At 42.7% G+C, this 21,774-nt stretch overlaps 1 protein-coding gene across 1 annotated transcript; it reads right to left on the bottom strand.

Moving 5' to 3' along the window:
• Positions 1-1,029: 1,029 nt before the first annotated feature.
• Positions 1,030-21,358, bottom strand: tpcn2 (two pore segment channel 2; the record flags this gene model as incomplete). Its single annotated transcript, XM_079217612.1, has 25 exons — positions 1,030-3,470; positions 3,582-3,673; positions 4,470-4,551; positions 4,644-4,726; positions 4,994-5,099; positions 5,694-5,767; positions 6,783-6,854; positions 7,107-7,206; positions 8,085-8,134; positions 8,486-8,614; positions 9,649-9,708; positions 9,824-9,943; positions 10,056-10,145; positions 10,467-10,548; positions 10,680-10,771; positions 11,984-12,048; positions 12,600-12,665; positions 12,742-12,841; positions 13,522-13,594; positions 15,332-15,438; positions 15,951-16,067; positions 16,230-16,407; positions 16,905-16,981; positions 18,086-18,141; positions 21,202-21,358. 25 exons carry the CDS (start codon positions 21,356-21,358, stop codon positions 3,392-3,394), a joined length of 2,307 nt encoding a protein of 768 aa, XP_079073738.1. The 3' UTR covers positions 1,030-3,391.
• Between the last annotated feature and the right edge of the window lie 416 nt (positions 21,359-21,774).

Below are 21,774 nucleotides of genomic sequence, written 5' to 3'. Positions count from 1 at the left end.
GTAGCTTTATTCAAATCTTTGTTGATTGTTGTTGGAGTGGATTTTTATTATCTTTTTTTGTTGTTGCCATAAGCCAAAAACTAGTAAAACAAAACATTAATTAATGAATATAACAAGATGTGATATTGTCCAAAATAAAATACAGAGGAGCCGGATTCAACCCTTCACCCTGATGAAGAGATAGATAGATAGATACTTTGACTGATACAAAACACTGATAGACACAGAAATGAGGAAGAAAAACAAAAAACAGGTTTTAGTTTTATCGTCACATTTTCCAGTCTCTGGGTGTGATGTTTGCTTTTTGAGTATCATAACTTACACTGATCTCTTCATCCTGGAGCTGTTGGGCTCTGATCCAACCGGGCAGACGAGCCGTCACGAAAGCCACTTGGTTGGTTTCCTTATTCGACTTCAGTTCGTCCCCACATGACCCACAGAGGAGGCCATGAGCCGCAGTTTGAGAACCGCTGCTTGTGCGCTATCAGGATGTTTTTAAAGAACACAAATACAGTCAATTCATGATTTGTTTTCTAAAGTAGTGCTAACAGTCAACAGTTACGGCACCAATATCTCTCCATCTCTGCATTTCGGACTATTTTTCTTTCTTTTCTTTCTTCTTACCGGTCACTCCACTGCACACTTCATATTTAAACACTCATGTCACTTAACATACACTTACATTAACGTTATCCGTTTGTCTGAGCACTTTATCTTATACTTGATTTAAATATCATTGCACTGTTGTTGTCGTTGACTGTTGATTGTTGTTCGTCATGTCTAATGTATGAACCTTCCGCCTAGCAAAATTCCTCGTTTGTGTAAACATTCCTAGCAATAAATGGTTTCTGATTCTGATGACCTTTGACCTCGCTATGGTGGTCGAGAATACATCTCATAAATAAAAAATGGCAAACTAGCTCATTTACAAATTGAGAGAAAGGTGAACCCCCCAAATGCTTCTCTCGATTAAACCAAATAATCAATAAAATAAAAAATGAAGTCTTTGGATTTTCTCAAAATATTTATTTAAAATCTGTTTGTAGATATCTTTATACACAGTTATAACACAACAAAATGCAGAGTGACATACAAGCTGTATCTCAAGATAATTGACATATCAGTTGCGTTCCTGCTTCCCTAAACACATCCAAACCTTTACATTAAAAAAATATATATACATTTTCCCTGTTTTTTTTCTACAAATAAACTGCATTTGAACTCTGATTGTATTCATATAGATACCAAGGCACTTGGTCCTTTCTAGAAGAACTAAATCTGAATACACTGACTGGCTTCATGGCAGACATCACTCTCCACAGAAGATGGAAGATACTCCAGCACGAATACTCCCAGAACATCTGCCCCCTTTGGCGCTAAAAGACTCTCTAAATGACATGTCTGGGTCTGGGCCGTGAATATAAAGCCGTCACATCAACAGATGCCAATGTTCAAACACGACATTGACTTCAACTGGGGCTTTTAGTAGCAGGATGTCAAACAGATCAGATTTCAGCTTCAAACATGTGAACAAGTGGCTGGTTTTCAGACAGAGAAGTAAGGAAGTACAAAATAAATAGTAATAATCATAATAATAATGTGGGACATGTATCAGGCGATCGTGTTTCTTTTATGTTCAGGAATGTGCAGAGACTTGGAATCCCCTCCGAGTGCTTTCCAGTTGGAGGCGTGTTTCCTAGTTCCTGGTGGATGTTCTTTCTTGCCGTGTGAGGAACACATCCTCACATATGTTATTTCGTTTTTGGCTGAAGTGGTTTGGAGTGTACAATATTTCGATGTCACATGCAACCAGCGGGCGTGCAACATCTGTGAGCCGTATTATGAATTCTGCATGTTTGCCTGAGAGAGGGATCTCTTCTCGGTGGCTCAACCTGAGGTTTCTTAAAACTTTTCCCATGCAAGTCATATTTTTGTGACCCCTTGAGGCAAATTTGTGATAGGTGACATCAGGCTATAAAGATATGAATTAACTTGCGTCACGTACTCATACCAGCTGTGATTCCTGCAGTTGAGCCCCACTGAACGTGTTGGGTGTGCCTCCTCTGTTATTGTTGCTGCACAACACCGAGCCAAAAGAGTGTCTCAGTCTGACCTGCGGTAATCCTGCCGGTGAGTCACGGTTATCAAAACAGATTAGGGTGGATTTATTAGAAACGTTCCCACATTATTATTATTTTCTTTTTTTACAGTTTCAGTGCTGGAGCGACTGCAGCCAGTGAAATATACAAATCTGCTCATTCTTTGTAAACAAGCAACATAAAGATCATTTTCATGATCTTCATTCACACAGCAGCAGTGTTTATATACCGTCTACATTCTTTGCCGACCCATATACCAGAGTTTGATGAGACAATATACTTGAAATAAAAACCCACATCTCAAAGTGTACGGCATTGCAGCCGTCAACATTTTGTTTGTTTTTGCAACCAGAGGTGACACAAGAGGATGGAGTACAAGTGATGCTGAATAAGACATTTTTAGGTGACCAAAAAGATTTACTAAGTAACTTTCACGAATTAAAAAACACACTGTGAAACTCCCAGACTTGGTAGGAGCCTGTCAATCACCTTGTAGCCCCGCCCTAAAGCCTACCCTGCTTTATGGTCCATTTGACTCTAAATGAACATCATGCTGTATTGAAGAAGACTTGAAACTAGAGATTGAGACAAACTCATGTTCACAATGTTTACTGAGGGAATAAATCAAAAAAAGAAGTCATTTTCTATAGGCTTCTATACAACCACAAGTCGCCCCCTGATGGTCAGTAGAGACAATGCAAGTTTAAGGCACTTTTGCATTTGTTTCACTTTTCTGAACTGGAGGTTCTGCCTGATTAACACAGCATAAATATTCGTGTGTACATGGTTACAGTGCATCGTTTGTTCTTTGGAAAACAAACCTTGCCTCCCCTCTTCACGTCACTTCATACTGAAGTCGACTACATTTTGATTTCACTCTCGTGAAATAAAATAAAATTTGGGTCGGAGCTTTTTGTAGTCACAGTTTTGTTTTATTCTTGTGCGGTTATTGCGAAGACGTTAATAGATGCTGAATAGTACTTCAGCATGGAAATGGCACACAGCTTCTTTGGCTCCACCCACTCTCGTTTAGCCTCAACCAACGGCAGGGCGTCTCTGTACAGCTGAAACTGCAGCTCCAGTGGTCCATGAATCCCATAATCACAACCTACTCGTTTCAGTAGAAGTAAATAATTAGATGATAAAACAGTTTAAGATACACTCGTAATAGAACGCTGTAACATTGACATCTGCAGCGCTTTCACCACAAGATAGACGGGTAGATTAAAAGCAGTCTCTTGACTCGCAAGTGCATGTAGGTGCTGTGCTCTGTGTGTGTGTGTGTGTGTGTGTCACCAGTGTAAGTGTAAGTGGGGGTGTTGGTTTAATTGACATAGTAATTCCTCTTCGGTCGGCTCCTGGATCTGCTCTCTGCAGAGAGAGAGAGAGAGAGAGAGAGAGAGAGAGAGTCAAGGAGTGAGCTGTGATATTTATTTATTTTCAAGATGTACGACTTACGACAAAGCAGCAGCGTCAACCTACCTGAACATGAACTGAACAGAGGTTTCATATCTGATCCTCTCCACGTCGGTGACAGAGCAGCTGTGACTCCGGTCCCACTTATAGATGAAGTTCTGTCAGAAAACATAGCCGTTGATTACTGCATGCATTACGTAGTTTGTATTGAAAGATGAAGCTGGCATTATTTCTGGATTCTTTTCTGGATTCTTTTCAACGTTCTTTTCATGTAACCACACGTCATATTTTGTTTAACAGGATGAGAAGATGATTAAAAAAACAGCAAATAAATAAACTTTTTTTGTAAATAGGTGCACAGATCTGTGCTCTGGTTGTCTCGACTTTAAGTTACTGCAAATGCAACATTTCCTACTGCTCTGTCTTCACACTGAAATCATTTAACTGGCAAGACGCGATGGAAAATGGAAAGCGTTAATCAGCGAGCTTGAGACCAAAAATGCTTTTATAAAACAACAAAACAAAACGGCGGCCATTTTTTTTTTGACAGCCGATCATTTTGAGGTATTGCAGGGAGCAAGGAGGAGCAGCCACAGGTATCGTTTTGGAGCCTCCAGTACTCTGGGACCTGTCGTATTAAATCACATTAGAAGTTCCTAGCAATGAGTCGGTGTCCCCAAATCAAGCAGCACTGGAATCTTAAGGATTCAAACTTTAGGAAAAGGAAAAGGAGGGTCTGCGTTTAAACGGGCATCCATTGTTGGAAGTGCGTTTGTAGTCTAATCAGTAGGCAGGTTACTTAAATGCATAACACAGGAGCAATCTTGGGTTCAGTGGCTTGCTAGCGGAGCCGAGGATCGAACCACCGATCCTCTGATTGAAGAACGACTCTGCTCACCACTAAGTCGCTCAGTCACAGTGTCAGTGTGTATGTATCCGTCTGAGGGAACTGACCTCTAAAATGACCGCCACAAACAAGTTGACCCACATGACAGAGGAGGTGAGCCACCAACACACGAAGTAGATCTTCGACCACCTGGGAGAAAAAAAAAAGATAAAACACGTTCCTCATCATCATCACCACCACCCGTCACCATCGTCAGCTGCTAATGTTTGGTCTTTTCTTACTCTGTGGTGTGTCTGCTGTATGCTTCTAGGAAGGCCTGCCAGTTGTTGACTATCATGACATCGTACAGCAAAATGATGGCTGCCTGAGGGAGAGAGGAGGAAAGACACTCTTCTTTCACTCACTTTTGTTTACTGTATTTCCCAGCAGCCTTCAAAAAGATGAAAATCACAGTCCCTAACCCATCACTACACGACCAGTGAGCCATCATTGACGGCAACACCTCATCATCAGTGAATGTCAAACGTTATGAAGACCACAAATGTAATTAAATCAAAAAAAAAAAAAATTCTAATCCCAGATTCGAGCTCGTAAACAACGACGAAGGTCCGACTGCAGTCTTGTTACTCACAGCAAAGTCATCAAAGTTGTTTGGCCAGTATTCCAGCTGCTCATAGGTGCCACACTGCACGCTGAAGTTAGAGGTGATGTTCTCCATGGAGGTATTGGAGATCACACTGGGACACACACACACACACACACACACAAATCAGGGGCATCTCAGATTCCTACCGTCACTCTATGTAACACATGTAGCCTTGTGATTCTGATCTGTAACTAATAGCACTGTTCCTCTTAGATGGAGAGTCCGACCCACAACAGAGCAGAGGTCGTTCAGCCTGCAGGTTACTTAAAGGTGCAGTGTGTACGGTCTGGACAGGATTTTTATCTTAAAATATATATTTTTTTATTGCACTGACGTTATCAACAGAATGTGTTGTGTTGCAGAGATCTGTCGACTGAAATAAGCATGCTAACCAGCTAGCCCGGCCAGTAGAATCTTGGACCTTGAGAGGTGAGTCCCTTCATATTCTGCACCTCTACACAAATACATATTGCAGTGTGGCTTTTTAAATGAGGGCAAACGACTGTATATCGGCAATAAAGGATCTCCACTATTTGGATCCAGTAGCTAGGATACAGACTGCTGCTCATCTCACTTTCAGGATTGTAGGAATACGGGTTCTGAACATGATTTAGTGTTTCTGCTTTCTTTGCCAACCAACACAAGATGTCTCCGCCATGTGTTCTTACTGCAGATGACCTCATACCTCATCTCTGGAGGCGGTTTGATGGCTCCCTCAAACAGCCAGATCCCAAACACGGCAAACACGTAGTACACCACCTGCAGAGAGAGCGTGAAGAAGACACCACCCCGTTCCCCATGTTAGGCTTTCTCCAGTAAACCTAAACCGTGAACGTTTTCTATTTGAGTTCCAGTGCTGAAATGAAAATCTTTAAAAATGTGTCTGTGATGGGATTCCATTGACACAAAAGTTACCAATTCATAGCATATTTCTAGAGCAAACAGTAAGAGTGGATCACATGGTTGATGTAAAGGAGCAGTGCGTGTGATTTAGTGGCATCTAGTGGTGAGTTTAGCAGATTACAACAAAATCATTATTATTAGTTGCATTGCCTATACCATTGCTGCTTTTATTGTCATTATTATTCTACTACACATCACTTTTTCATCATGCCTACTTTTCATTACATGAACAACTTTCTCATACATGTCATATTCATGTAATGTGCTGTAACTTTGTTACGTTGTTCATTCTGTACACAAGACATCTATTGCTTCTGTCCATTCGGGGAGAGGGAGTTTTGGGAGTTTTTCCTGATCCGATGTGAGGTCATCAGACAGAGGACATCGTATGTGTACAGATGGTAAAGCCCTCTGAGGCAAATTCGTAAACTTGTGATTTTGGGTGGTAATCACCTAGTCACCATGTTGTCACCATTGGTTTAAAGAGAAGCCTGGGGTTTGGCATTTTGGCCTTTACCATCTTGTGTTTTGGAACCAAAAGAGGGACGACAGGGTGGAGCTAATTACAACCGAACAAAACGGTTTTAAGAAACCAAAAAGGTTAGAATTAACCTTAATGAACTGAAAGCGGTTTGACTCTAAATGGACCATAATTTACTGGATAAACATCATGCTGTATTGAAGAAGACTTGGAACTAAAGATTGAGACATAAACTCAAGTTTACAATGTTTACTGAGGGAATAAATCAAGAGGGAAGAAGAGTCGTTTTCTCACAATCTGACCTATTTTTGCAAACAGATGAGTTGCCCCCTGCTGGTCAGTAGAGAGAATGCAGGTGTAAGGCACCGGTTAGCTTCACTTTTGACTCACCATCAGTATCCCTGCAAAGGCTCTGAGGTTTTTCACCAGGTCCAACAGAGTACTTGCGACCAAAGCCATGAGCTGGACGACAAGAGAAAGGCAACAAGGGACAGAAAGACACAGGAATGTAATAGTGATGAGACTGCAGTGGCTGCACATGAAGATGTGAGTTGTGAGAGAGGACACAATGCTGAAATCGTATGCTTGTGTACGGGTCATTATCATGGCTACGCATGACAATGTGTCATTTGACATGTCTTGGCTAGGCATGCCACATATTGTTATTTTCATTTGGTTACTCAGACAAGCCACCAGTTAGTTGCTGCTGCGCACCTTGATATCTGGGATGATGCGCAGGAAGCGGAACACAATCAGCATGTTGATCAAACGCACCATCTCCCACAGAGACATTACACTTGCAGAGGAAGGGTCCCTGTTGTGAGACACGCACACACACACACACACACACACACACACAAAACAATTGGCAGGTCATTTACTGATTAAAAAGAGACGTTTCTACAATTCTTGTAGACTTTTTTTCTCCTGCCGCTACAAATTATATTCCTGTGTTCAGCTAATAAGCATTCACAGCCTTTCATAAGCAGCATCTTCACCCCTGAACAACAAATACAGACAAAAAATGACATTTAACTAGGTGCAGTCGGCAAAATTAATTTGACATAAACGTCCACCTGGTCTCATTCAAATTTGGTGGTCAAAGGTCACAAAATATGTTTTGTAACAAAACTCAAGAATCATTTTTGACAAGTTCACACAAACGTCTAGTTCACTGTCCAAAATATCATCACTTCATAATTTTAAGTGATGATATGTTGGACAGTGAACTACAACATGACTGGTCGGTGGAGGCGACAATTCTAGTTTATTGTTTCAACAATCTTTCCCCAGAATCGCTGCCTCCACTTGAAAGGTAAGGTTGGACGTGTCTTTGTAATTCAGTTTATCCTAAACATCTGAAATATGTTTGATCCAAAGACGTGTAATCGCTGTCTGTGTCTAATAAAGAGATGGGAAAGAAAAAGCTTTGTGCTCCACCCTCTGGGGGAAAAGTCTCCATTGCTATTTGTCAATGTTCTTAGCTGATACTTTAGTTTTAGATGTTGTCTTACATGTGGATTTCTCTCTTCTCTTTTTTTTAAATGTTGTATTTTTTTGTTTGTCTGTCCTGGATCTTGTTAAATAAAGTTACGTTTTAAACACAAAACTTTAAACATTCCTACGACTTCACTGTGAACCATCATAGACAAACATTCACTTGAAACTAATTAGAAGAAAACACAAACCTACCATTGAGAATGAGGAAACCTGTAGGTGAAAAATATAATGATCTGTAGAACCTGATGGGGGAAAAAACCACATAAGTAAGAGAGTGAGAGTAAGTTGAGAAGAACAACAGTCTGCCACATAACTGCCCGTAACACCACACACATGTTGCTTTCTTGTACAGATTAAACAATTGAGATATAACATGTTACTCAGTGAGCGTCACAGGGGCTGGGAGGAGGATTGTACTATCTTTTGAAAGCTAGGTTGGCAATCTCTTAAAATGATGAATGACTAGCGATACGACTGCGTGGGCGATGTAACAGAAAATGTAAATCTGCTCCTTGGTGTCATCTTTTCACATTTGACTAAAATGCAGATGTGTTCTACTACATATGACAATAATAAAGAGTGAGTGGTGTTACCAAGAGCAGGATGGTGAGGAAGCAGTCAAAGATGTTGTTCCTGTAGGACAGGTACCCTTTCCATCCGAAGGCAAAGATCTTCACGCACACTTCAAACAGGTAGTACAGGATGAAGCACAGGTTGATGCTCTGATGGTTGGACAGTGAAGACTGAGGTCAGCTCATTAGCTCATTTATGAAGTAGGTTATGGTTATAATTTTAGCAAAGCTGCAACGTTCATTTGAGACCATTGGATAAAACAAGTGACCTGCTGATGAGTTTACTATTGTTTTAATGGGGAGCTAGAGCTATTATGAAAATATAAGTGGTGTGAATCCTTAATGTTATTCATGTGTGAAAAATAATGATCAAAAACATCAGGGTTCAATATTCACTGTCAATTTCAGGACCAAAGTGTTGGTTAAAGGTACGATCTGCTGTTTCCTTCTCTTTGGTGGCAACAATGCCGACAAGCGTTAATTGAAGGTGTTTTTTTGGATCTCATTTCCCAGAGAACCAAACAGCATGAGCTGCCTGTTTCTCAGGAACGTCGCCTCGGCCACCAAGTTCGTAATACTGCAAATGCAATGGCTTTCATCAGCGAGCCACAAGCTCAGTAACCAGTGTGTTACCTCATTCGGCGATAGATAGCGACTTAAAGGACACATTATTCAAAGAGCCCTATTCCGAACCTAGAGTGAGGAATTGCCTCTACATGGCTCTCAACATGGCGACGGCTGAGCCAGTGCTAACAGCGCTAATGGCACAAACAGCGCTAATGGCACAAACAACGCTAATGGCGCAAACAACGCTAATGGCGCAAACAGCGCTAATGGTGCAAACAACGGCAACAATGCTGACAGCGCTAACGTTGTTTACCTGAGGGGGGAACCAGAAGAAGGGCGCTACGCTTCCGCAAAAATGCCGCATCCCGACCGGCGGTAACCGCTGTATGAGCGAGGTGAAGAGCGGCGGCGGCGGCGGCCGTCAGCTAGCCAGCTAGCCAGAGGGGCAAATAGTGGTTTGCTGCTATATTAATGCTCTAAATGACGTATAGAGAATCGTTGAATGCAAATCTTTGAGATTATTACGCCAAGGTGTCATGTTTGACCTGATGGTGGTGCGAGGGGAACGTTTTAGGAATCATCCTGTGTGGACCATGACATTATATGACTGTGTTCACCTCGATGACGTAGTTGTCTCTCTCTGCCGTGGACTTTTCAGCATTCAGCACCAAGATGGTCTGAAACACACACACACACAAATAATATTTCCTCATGGCAGACAGCGTATGAGGTTGTATGATTATATACATGTATGCGTATGTGTGTGTGTGTGTGTGTGTGTGTGTGGCTTACACAGATGCAGATGACATTGGCCAGTGCCACCGCGTTGCCAAGTATCGTGAGAAAGTAGTGACTGAAGACCACCTGGAGTCTCTGCAGGACCGGAGAGTTGTATTCGGGCAACGGAGGGTGCTGGAGAAACACACACACACACACACACACACACACACACAACAGATGTCAAAGTGAAAGGAAATGTTGAAGGATTCTTTAAGGCAGCAATGCTCCTTGGGTACTTCTCTACCTCCTTAATGCGATCTTTGTCCAGTTCATCGAACATCTTCCTGAACTCCTCTCGGTCCATGTAGCCCACATCTGCATACTTTTGCACCTCCTGAAGTCCAGATGGCGGAAAGGAAAACAGTCAAGGGGAAGAACCAGAGGACGCATCCTCTCATCTGAATGCATTCTGACCCAAGATTATGTTATATTAAGATAAATATGTTATATACATTTTTTTTACTATATTGCTGGTGTATGATTTATTATTCCAATAACCTAATTAAGCAAATGCATATCTATGTATTTATTTGTTAGATTTTGTTTCACAAATTTAGGAAAACAATGTTAAAAACAAGCCTTACAAAATAACGTCCCAGTCTTGTGTTATTAGACAAAAACACACACTTGTGAGTGTCGTGGTGTCGGCTCTGACCTTAGTGATGGCCTTTCTGTAGTAGCTCTTCATCTGGACCCTGGACATCACCTTCAGCACCAGATCAACAGCCACATGCTCCCTGAGCAGAGGAAACAATACAACCGTCTCCGTGTTTTTCTGTTTGCTTTACTGTGACGTCGCTGCTCCTCTGGAGGAAGCGAACAATGCAACTTGTTCAACTAAAATAAGATGTGTGTGTGTCTCTCTTACTCAGCAGCCTGCTGGGCTCCTTGGCATTTCAGGACTTGGAAAGCAGCTCGGATCCCCAGTCGTCTCCTGATGATGGACGTTTGGACCGACATCTGGACCAAAAAACACGATCAGAAAGATTCCCTGACTGCGCACTCAAACTGTTTCCCTGAAGCATTTCCCCTTTATAGTGTGTTTGTCTCTACACAGTGTATTGCTCCAGCACAGATAATGATGGCTTTGTATTTGTAATATCTGAGGATGTATATTGCCAGGACGCTATAATCTAGACTCTTCTTGTTTTGCAGAAGATGGCAGTCAACTTTGGAGTTTCCTTGTGAAACTTGCTGAAGTTGAGTATATTCAAAGTGAACATCAAGTCATAATACATTTTTACATCACATGTACTTGGTGATGCAAACATGTATTGGAAACTTGGACTTGATGCCCACTGTGGTGGAATACACAATGCATGCTAGATTCAAGACTCTGTTGAAATCAGTAGAAACTAATGGATGCCAAAAAGGTATAAAGAATACACCACAGCAACAATGACTGCAAGAGAGCTGTGAAGTATAATACCCATCTGTAGTGAAATGCTCTAAAACGTGCAAAACCACGGATATAAAAAAAAAGTAGAAATAGTAGAGGTAGGTGTGGCCATCTGGGTGGAGTTAAAGCACACAAATTCACATTTTTTTGTATTCGCCAATAACTTAATTCCTGCTATTCATATTAGAACTTCATATTAACGCAATATAAAATGTAAAACAATTGATCTATTGTTATTATGATTCCCATCCCGTTGACTTGTTTTTCCCTCTGCTGCTCCAGTCATCTCAAATCGACTCCCATCTTGCCAGAATTCCACACAAGAAAAAAGAGTCAGCCTTTACTACAGAATTTGCACTTGTAGAAAGTAAAGTAGATGTACAAGAAAGGCAAAGCTTTTAAAGAAGAACTCAACAACAAAAGATTTTCCCGAATTTAGGTAAAGTCCAAAATCATTACTCAGTGCTGGGCGTCTGCTGGGGCAGATGGAATATGTCTGATGACTCTTCCACTGCTTAGTTTTTCCCGTCGACACACCTACTTTTCCAGCTGGGAACAATTAAGTAACAGCAGTCATGATTTGTTTGGTAAAAAATTAAAATAAAATGAAAGCTCAACATCACAGCCTCACAATAATGCTGTCAGCTGCATACAATCGAAACAGACTGCACTTGTGGTCGGTGTGTTTAAGTATCAATGTGTAACTGCAAGATAACCCTCAGGTTATGAAATGCTCCTCAGCATCATGACACCATACATGCAGTGTGACTCACCAGTAAATAGCCCCTGAACTGGTTATAGATGATGGCTGTCAGTAAGTTCATCAGGCAGTAGGTTCCTGCAAGGAAGCAAAACAAAGAAAAAAACATCACTCAAACACATTCATTTTGCTTTTTAACAGCAACAATATGCTATTATTACTTTAAGGGACAGTTGGGGTGTTTTGAAGTGTGAGGCCCTCATCCATGGTCAGTGTATTCATACAGTAGATGGCGGTGGGAGAGACGGTGAGGAGTATCTTCATCGCTTTACCTCGCCCTCTTGACAGGGGGACTAAAGCCGTTATGTCGGCTCTCTTCAAAGCCTCCAACTCCATTGACAAAAATAGTCATTTTTACCTCGCATAAGATGGGAGCTGCTGGTCTACTACTGCCTGCATCAGTTAGTCTGTGTGTGGTATTGCTCGACTTGACTTGGTGAATCTGAACCACACAACAGCACAAACAGACTAAGTGATGGAGGCAGAACATTGCTTCTATTCTGCGTTGCTCCTCCCCCTCCTGGTAATACACTGACTCTGGAGAAGTACCTTGTGCAACCCCACTTCAAAAACATCCTAACTCTCCTTTTAGTGCCGCAGCACCGACACAGACGACAACCACTGCTTACCAATCACACTGAAGGTGACAAAGAAAATGGAGTAGGCTCTGTTCAGGGAGTAGGCCGGGATCATCACTGTGACAGGACAGAAGACAAGTTGAAAAGAGTGCCACCACATAAAGGAGGCTGGTGCATCATGGGGACTGGGTACCATCGGGGTTGTTGGCTGTGGTGAGCAGCACCAGCAGACTGGTGAGGGAAGTGGGCAGGTCCCTGAAATGGAACCTCCACTCCCCGTTCTTCTTTGGATCCTGGACAGAAAACACAGCGGGAGTTGGTTAGTTAGTTTTGATACTTCGTAGAAAGAAGTCATAGACATTAGTTCTTTAGTTGGACATGTTTCTGAGTGAGTAAATGAGCGCCTACTGCAACCACTAATGATTTCGCCAAAGTTAAACAAATATATCAGAATCAACCAACACTCTCTTCTAATGTTAAGTTGCTACAGGCAGAAATATTGAATAATCAATATTATGCTCTTTCTGTTTTAAATGTACCGACATCCCTGTCTAGACAGATGAAATGAGCCTCAGGAAGTCCCACCAACATGAAATATGTTGGTGGGGATTTTGACAGATAGTCTTACTTACAAGTTATTGGAAATGATGTGGCTTCATACACCGCCTTGCTTTCAAGGTCTTCAAGGTTTTTCTCTTGTTCAAACGTATTTGTTATCGTATCCATCCAACTCGCCCTTGTGTCACTATTCTTAGTCTGTCTCGTCTTCTCCAACTTTATTTTCAATGATAGCCTGTCGTGGTATTTTTTGGGACAGCGACTCTCGGCTGTTGCCATCACAGTCTAGTACATGTCTAGACACGCTGGACACACACATAAAAACAAACACAGACACACTCCAACACAAGCCAGCGTGTCGGCAGTACAGTACAGTACAGTAGTGTGTATTTAGCCGGGTGTGACGTGAACTCACCTCGCCTTTAGCAAACAGCAGCATGCCGATCATAGTGAAGAGGCACAGGTGGAGCGCCAGCAGCAGGATGACACTGCAGACACACACACACACACACACACACAGATTGAGAATCTAAATATGACATTTATCGTGCAAGTGTTCCCTCACAAAGTATTTCAATAACAGGTTCATGCAATGGCCATCAGTTTTAATAATTTCAGCTATAAAACTGAAAATGCATATTTCTTTAGTTTAAATGTGGATTTTATGGCAGATGGCTCTAAATACTACAATACCCACGAGCTCCATCAACTGTTCTCTGACTGGATGATTTCTTACAGAAACGCTTAGTTGACTTCTCCTTTTAAAGCTCGATCTACAAGTAAATATGTTGCGAGACGTTTTCTTGCACAGATGATTTAACTGGGAGCGTCATGTCCTTCTGAGTCTTGGAAGTGCTCCAACTGTGAAGCTTTAAATGCCCGCCATCATACTTTATGATGTCATTATATGTCATTAAAAAATGTAATTTAAAATACTTGAACAAACTCAATTTGAATTAAGTGAGTCACCGGATTAAATGAGTGAGTCTTTTTTTAATGACATCCCTTCATTCTTTAATGAATACAGCGCGTCAGTGTGTTCCTCTCTGTGTGCGGCAAGGGAGAGCAAACGGTTTTGTCTTTAACTATTTTTGAACGTCAACAAATATGGATTGAAGCAAAATATTCTGCTAGATTTCATGAATTTGGGGAATTACTACATCTATAATTTTTTTAACACCTTTTGTTTTTTGTCCTCTAAAACGCTGTGGAATGATCGGAAATGTTTCGATCACACCAGTTGGAGACAATCGTACGCAGCCGCCACTAGAATCTATACAGATAGTATAATACTAATATTATACTAACAATGTTAGTATAGCCTGATCTTTAACTGAAACTACGCAGAAAAACAGAGTGGATAGACTGCTCCACAATCAAATGTTGATTTAGAATTAAAATGTCAACGTCATGAAGGAAGCTTCCAACTGCTCGTACAGCCCTGATAGTCTTTTAACATTGGTGCCAGAAATACCTACAACTAATTCATAGCACCAAACAGAACCTCCGAACAAGCCTTTTGCACCGTGTGCATGGTTGGAACTTGGTCGTACTACTGGACTCTGTCACAGAATCAGAGTATGATAAAGTGGAAGTGGTGCCGTCAGAGCGCATCACCGCCAGTCTGCAGCCACATGAAAGGGAAGCAGCGACCCACTGACAGAAGTGAGCCCACTGCACGGGGTTTCACTCCGTCTGTGTTGAGCTAACACCTCCGCTCCCCCGCCCTGCGCTAATGATGGCAGTTACTTTAACTGTTTCCATTACCAATTACTAAATTAGGAATGGAATTAACTTTTCCAATAAGTATAACTGAAATAACTTGCTAAACGCCGTATCCAGTTTGCTGACTGAATGACTCATTTCTACCTGTGCTTTTATTACACAAACAAACAAATTATGTATTGTGGCAGAACAATGAAGGAGAGAAAAACACTTGCAAAGGTACAAGTCCTAGTCGACAATGGTGCTTCAGAACTTCAGGCACAAGAGTAACATTTTGACATTTCACGTTTCTGAAAACCTTCGCTTACGTTGAATCTGAACATTTCATTTAACATTTCTACACACGAGTATATCAAGATTATAGTGTATAAATCCCTCATGGTTCTTTAGTGGTTGACCGCCATCTACTAGTAATACGCTGACTACACATAAGCATCTCATACAACCCCAAAAATCCAAACTACCCCTTTAAACCAATAGTTGTTTGATATCCTTCATACCTGGCAATCTCTGGCAGAGTCCTCTTGATGCACTTCAGTGTCTTTTTCATCATGGAGGAGTTCTGCAGGAGAAAGAACGGCCGGAGAAGTCGCCGTACTCTGAATTTCTGATTAGCCGGGAAGACAGATGCAGGGTGATCATGACTCATATCAACTCAGCCCTTCCTCACACAGAGTATTGCCGTGTTTGAGGTGCTTGGGAGTTTTAACCTGGCAAGTTTAACTCCAGAATGCAGACTCATTATATTTTCCTGAGCTTTTAAACTATGCAAGTACAGTCCATTTACCATTTATGGTTTATTTAACTCTAAATGGAGCATCATTTACTAAATGAACATCACGCTGGATCGAAGAAGACTTGAAACTAGAGATGACGACACAAACTCATGTTTACAATGTCTACTGAGGGAATAAATCAAGAGAGAAGTAGAGTCATTTTCTCATAGACTTCTATACAATCAGACTTATTTTTGCAAACCGGAGGAGTCGCCTCCTGATGGCCATGAGAAAGAATGCAAGTTTAAGGTGTTTCCACAGCTTCACTTTTCAGAATCGGAGGTTTCCACCTTCTCTAAGCGCACTATGCCAAGGGAAGCGTGAGCGAGGAGGACGGCCTCACCTCATCACACGCCATGCTGACAGACAACACCCAGTCGATGACGGAGAATGAAAGGACCACCGTGTAGCCGATCAGCCATTTGTTCTTTCTGAATTCCTCCCAGCCAATCAAGTAGCCCTGCGGACAAAACATAAGGAGTGAAGCAGTGGTTCAAACGCCCCAAAAAGAAGAAAATAACTGTCGAAAGCAGCAAGATTATTGAAAACATGACAGTCGTTGTTCAGCCAGACAGCTGCCAGTGTCCTGGGGGCGAACGTCTCCCACCCTGGCTGTGCCTACCTTTACGGCGAGGTCAAGGAAGAAGATGATGAGGCAGACCATCTCGATGCTTTCGGTGAAGCCGCAGGGAGGCTCCCAGGCCGGAAAGCGATGCCGGGGGTCCGAGGAGATGGACAGGGAGGACGGGCGCTCCACGAACGCCAGCAGCAACACCACCGCGATGGTTAGGCCCAAGCCCCTGGTGCAGGGAAAGACAGGTGAGTGGATGGACAAATGGATGCAGGGATATTTATATATATACACACACACACACGTTTTGGTTGCAGACACGGCATTTTTCACCTTATATTTTGAGTCATTAACGACATGTATACATGTCATGTGTATACATGTCGTTAACATTTTGCAAGAATTTCCCTTTTGTTCATTAGGTCCTTTTACACTAAAGTGAACTATGAAGGAATGTGTTGGAAACTTGAAATCTCAGCATTGTGACTTGTCAGAGCAGGAAAAAGCACAGCTGTTACCAAAAACATTAACAACGCCTCTTTTCCACCATGAAGCAGCGAAACGGATTTCAAAACGTCCGTCAAAAAAAGCCCCCAAAACATAAGCATCTTTACCGTTTCGGTCCCTGCACATGTGTGACCCTACGGCGTTAGCTCATTGCAAACATCTCCTCGAGTACAGTTTCATTCACAGGCCTGAGCCGGTGTTTGAAAGGCGTGAACTCACCACTGGCATATCCTGGAGTAGTACCATCGATACAGGCGGAGTGAGCGGGCGTCCACCCGGTGGTTGATGGAGCGGTACTAGAAGCGAGCAAACAACGGGAAGACAGTAGTCAACATGCGATGAGGTAAAAAAATACTGAAATAATAATTCTAACGACCTTATTAGGGAATATTTCCACATCTAGAATCTATGCCGGACATTCTTATCCAGGACACCTTACAGCAGTGGTTCTCAAACTTTTTCGGTCACGCCCCACTTTGGAGGAAGACAGATACACGCCCCACCGCCCCATCTAAATAGTAACAAAACGGTCCATGCTAAATTTGTATTAAAATAACTTTTTGACTCTTCCATCCGTGCTTTTTCTTCCGGTGCCTGAGCCGATTTAAATACTTTTTTTTTTTTACACTACTCTGTAAAGTTGCACGGTATATAGATACTAAAAAGGTAGCGCGGTGCCCGCACGCTAAAAACGATTATTAAAATAGCGCGGATCAGAGCACACTCGCTGCTCTGCTCTCTGTCTGCCTGCATGCAGAGCGGGGCTCGAGGGGGCGGGGCTTCCAGCGCTCACACACAGCGCGCACACAGAGATCGCTGGAGACACGAGCACGACCCTTTGAACGTCCGCCCTCGGCTTGATGGAACAAATCTCTCCAGTTGATATTAATGATGACGTGTAGTCCAGTAAAGCAGCAGTTTTAGGATCCAACAGTGTCTGAGTTCTGTTGCACACGGTCCCATCAGGCCACCTGATTGGACTGGTGTCTGTTCTTTTTTTAAATATATATTTTTATATTTTGAAGTTAAAAGGTTTGAAGCTGTAGTTTGAAGTGTGTTTTGTATGTACTTATTTATTTATATATATAGTATACTTTAAACAGTTAATAATATTGTTCAATTTGAAGAAAAAAAATTGCCTTGGCAATAAAAAAGTATCGGTTTAGCACCGGTATCGTTTTAAAAGTATCGGTTTAGCACCGGTATCGTTTTAAAAGTATCAGTTTAGCACCGGTATCGGAAAAAACCCAAACGATACCCATCCCTACTTACAGTAACGTGAATTTAGGAAAGACAATGAGCACTGACGACATAAGAAGGAGGTCCAAGAAGCAACACAATATGGAACCGTTTACGTTATCTTATCTTTCACAAAAAGAGGAATAAGTCATCGCACCTACCTGCACGGCGTCTTCGATCAGCACAACAGCTTGCTGGATGTAGAGTTCCTCAGCATCTACGGACAGCGAGGCGGGTGTGAGTAGCAGGACCATCTGAACAACACCTTCACATATCTCAGAAGCGCTCGGAGAACTACGATCCTCTCGGCCCCTTCTCGCAGTGAACAGCTTAACATGGCTCCCCGGGTCACGGGCAAAAAACTAACTACATAAAATTGTCTCTGAGAAGAGGCTGTTGTCTGTAGAACTGGTTGGACTGAGAGCTGAGGAGAAAGTGTGTTCTTTCTTGAGGCAAAACTGGGAAGTGCTCAGGTAAAGGTGTGGCTTGTTGTTGTTGCAGTTTCATCAAAGCCCCGCAGGTACAGCACCAGGCTTTGAAGCAAATATTAAAACAGTGGTCAAAACCATGGAATTACCACTTACAGGTCCGTCAACTGATGCCATTGGGCCCAAAAATATATTTTCATATATATTTGCAAGTCCCCTGATTTGTTTCTTCTTTTTAAATGCGTAAAATGTCCTGATGGAGACAGAGCGCACTGCGTCACTCTGACAACCAAACATAATGCTGCACACCTTTCTGATGGAGCCACTGTCACACAAGACGCATAACGGCAAAATGCTTTAGCGCAACTTACAGAAATACAATAGCCTAAAACTGACACCAGGTGCCAGGATCCACTCTGGGTCTACGGTTATGATGTGGTGTGTTTTATGTTCCTGTTTTATTTTGTAGTCCTTGTCTTGTGTGTCCTCTGTGTTTCCTGCACTTCCTGCCCCTGTGATTGCCTGTTGATTGTCCTTGATTGTTCCCTGGTGTGTCCAATCACCTGCCCTCCCAGTGCATTTAAACCCTGCTTGTCTCCTGCGTGTTTGAGTAGACCGTGTTTGCCCTGTTGGATTTCCGTGATTCTTGTTTTTGTTTCTTCCACCTCTTTTTCTCTCAGCCTGTTGGAGACTCGTCCTTATTTGTTTCTGTAAATAAATATTATTTTTTAACTGTTGCTTTGGCGTTTGGGTCCTTTTTCGTACCCCATCCCATAACATCTACAGCCTCTATTCATGCGAACGATCGCGAGACCGAGTGCTGAGAGGCGGGGTCAAAGAAGACGCTTCTTCTACAGGCCCATGGATGCGGAAGATCACCGGAAGATCAGAGTTATTTTGTACAAGGAAGTAGAATTCATGCTCCACCGACCAACTTTGATCGGTATCAATGGGGCGCCGACAACAGCTTAACAATGAAAGTGTGACATGCATGCTTTACTAAACTGCCACTGATTGGCAACCAAAGGCACAGAATTGGTTGCCAATTTCTTTACAATGGCAACCATGTCCACAAGCTTGTTCCACAGCTGTCGGGTGATTATGCTTAGTGACTAACTTTTCCATCCAGCGGTTACATCGACACAGACATGATGACTCAGTTCTGGCCACACACACACACACACTCTCTTAGTGCTGCTGACTCAATGCTTCACAGCAGGATGTGTCATTGTTGGTCGGCGGGTGTCACTGACAGGGCGACACTTTAAACGGCTGCAACACACACGGCCGACAAACACATCGGCACGGTGGACAAATAAGTGTGAGCTGCACTTCTCACGCTCGCTGCAGCAGCAGTCGCGATAAAAGAGAAACTGGCTCAGGAAACCTGTTCTGACAGTTGACAGTAATTATCCGGCAGACACCATTACAATAAATAAGCTCACATGGGCCTGCATGGCTCTTAGGCGACCAACAGTATGTGACGGACGTGTGGAGTAACTTTAAATCTTTAACTTTTAAGTTAGAGATTAACTTAATACATCAACATACATACCTGTAGCTTCCTTATACCAGCACTATTAATATAACCTAATATTTAAAAAGTAAATGATCAGTTATCAGCTATTGGAATAAAGTATAGACTCTGAGATGTATTTGTGTGTAGATCACAAGACAAAAGGGTGCAACATTTAAATAAGATGTTTTTTCTTCTCCCCTCTGATGGAGCTATCCTAGCACTTTCCCTGCTTCTCGTCTATGTGCTAAGCTACGCTAAAGACGACACAGGTTGATCTCTATACCGGACGCCCAGACAGGACACTGATATTTTCCTCCGTCCGTTAAGGAAAGAAACAGATTTCCCTCAAACTGCCACAGCAATTCTGACAATGATTTTGATGTAAAAGAACTACTAGTTTGGTGTTTATTATGATTGTGATATCAGCACATACAGACCCATGAAAGTCATCTATGGACCCGTCGTAAGACTTTGTGTGGCAGTCGAATACCGAAACCTTAGTGGGTCCAAACATAAAATGCTATGATTACCAGTGTTACTGGTCGGGGAACACAGAGGAGAAACGATGAGCGCGATAACAGTACGGTTAAAAGAAGATCGGCCAACATGACTCTTCTGTGCGTGAGGAAAGGAGAGATCTTTTTGTATTTTTATGACAGCAATACAATATGCTGCAGTGTTTTTAATGGCATAGTTTTATGACGGGATGAGAAATATTTTGTCCAGTATGCTTTAGCTTTTTAAAGTTGGTTTACCAGGCTTTGGCAGACGGACTGAAAAGTTAAAATTGGACCCTGCCTGTGTGGCACAAGACGCATCACTGCTGCTTTAATTCCTGAGAGATCCAGACTCAGTGTGGTAATTAGAAGGGGATCCGTACCAATAAAGAGTTGCTCCCAGGACACTCCAAAGATGGGATGTAGGTACCTGCATGTATGTGACGACTAAAACATATATTTGTATAAATATTTAGGCTTATAATGCGCTTAGAGGATGCATACATCTGTTTAATATGAGCAGTTGACGGTAACAGGATGCACACACAATGCCTGGAGGTGGTGATGGTGGTGGTGTCATTCTGGGTTCACGGCTCATTTATGCTGCATAGGTTGGTTTGACCTGTCATACTGATAGGGACTATTTCTTTTTCATAGGGACTTTATTTTTCTTAAACCTCAAGTATATTTTGCTGATTCTACTCCCTTATGTACTTTTTTTTGATTTACGTTTTTAAATGGGCCTTTAGAATATTCTCTCACCATTGGCTTTCGTACCGAACAAACAGAGGAAACGTCACCGACCCGAGAGCCACAGCTTCACCTCCACTCACCTGAGTCCCGCTCGACAGCGCACGGCTGCCCGAGGACGGTGAACGACCCGCGTCCGCTGCTCCTCCGCGGGGCCCCTTCGCGCTCTTGGCCCGACAAGGAGCCATACTCCTCGGAGGCTTCGTTCACGCTCCCGGTCAGCAGACCGTCCGTTTCCATCCGGGGAAAAATCTGAAGTGAAAGTGGCTGTTCTGCTGGACACGATAGTGGATTCAGCCCCCGAGAAGAGAGAGAGAGAGAGAGTTTAGTCCACGGCGACTCAGTGGCGACTCACGCGCGACATAGTTTCAAACGGCGCAACAGCCTCAAGCTGAGGTTAAAGGGAATGTGCTTTTTTTAGGAAGTCGCCCCTCTGCGCCGCTCCACCCTCCCTCTCTTGTCCGCAAGTATCACTTTACACTAGCTTTTAAAAACACTCAAACTCCACCTACAGTACGCTGCACGTGCTGCAGCCTGCTGGTGGCGCGAGAAGCCGCGTTTTAAAGTCACGTGAGAGGAAAGACACGTTAAGGGTCAAACGACTGTACGAAATACATGTCCCCACAGAACAAAAGTTCGGATGCACTTAAACGCTT

The sequence above is a fragment of the Taurulus bubalis genome (genome assembly GCF_910589615.1).
Source record: "Taurulus bubalis genome assembly, chromosome: 4".
Lineage (NCBI taxonomy): Eukaryota > Metazoa > Chordata > Actinopteri > Perciformes > Cottidae > Taurulus > Taurulus bubalis.
The sequence above is the reverse complement of the archived record's forward strand: the minus strand, read 5'-3'. Positions and strand labels throughout refer to the sequence as shown.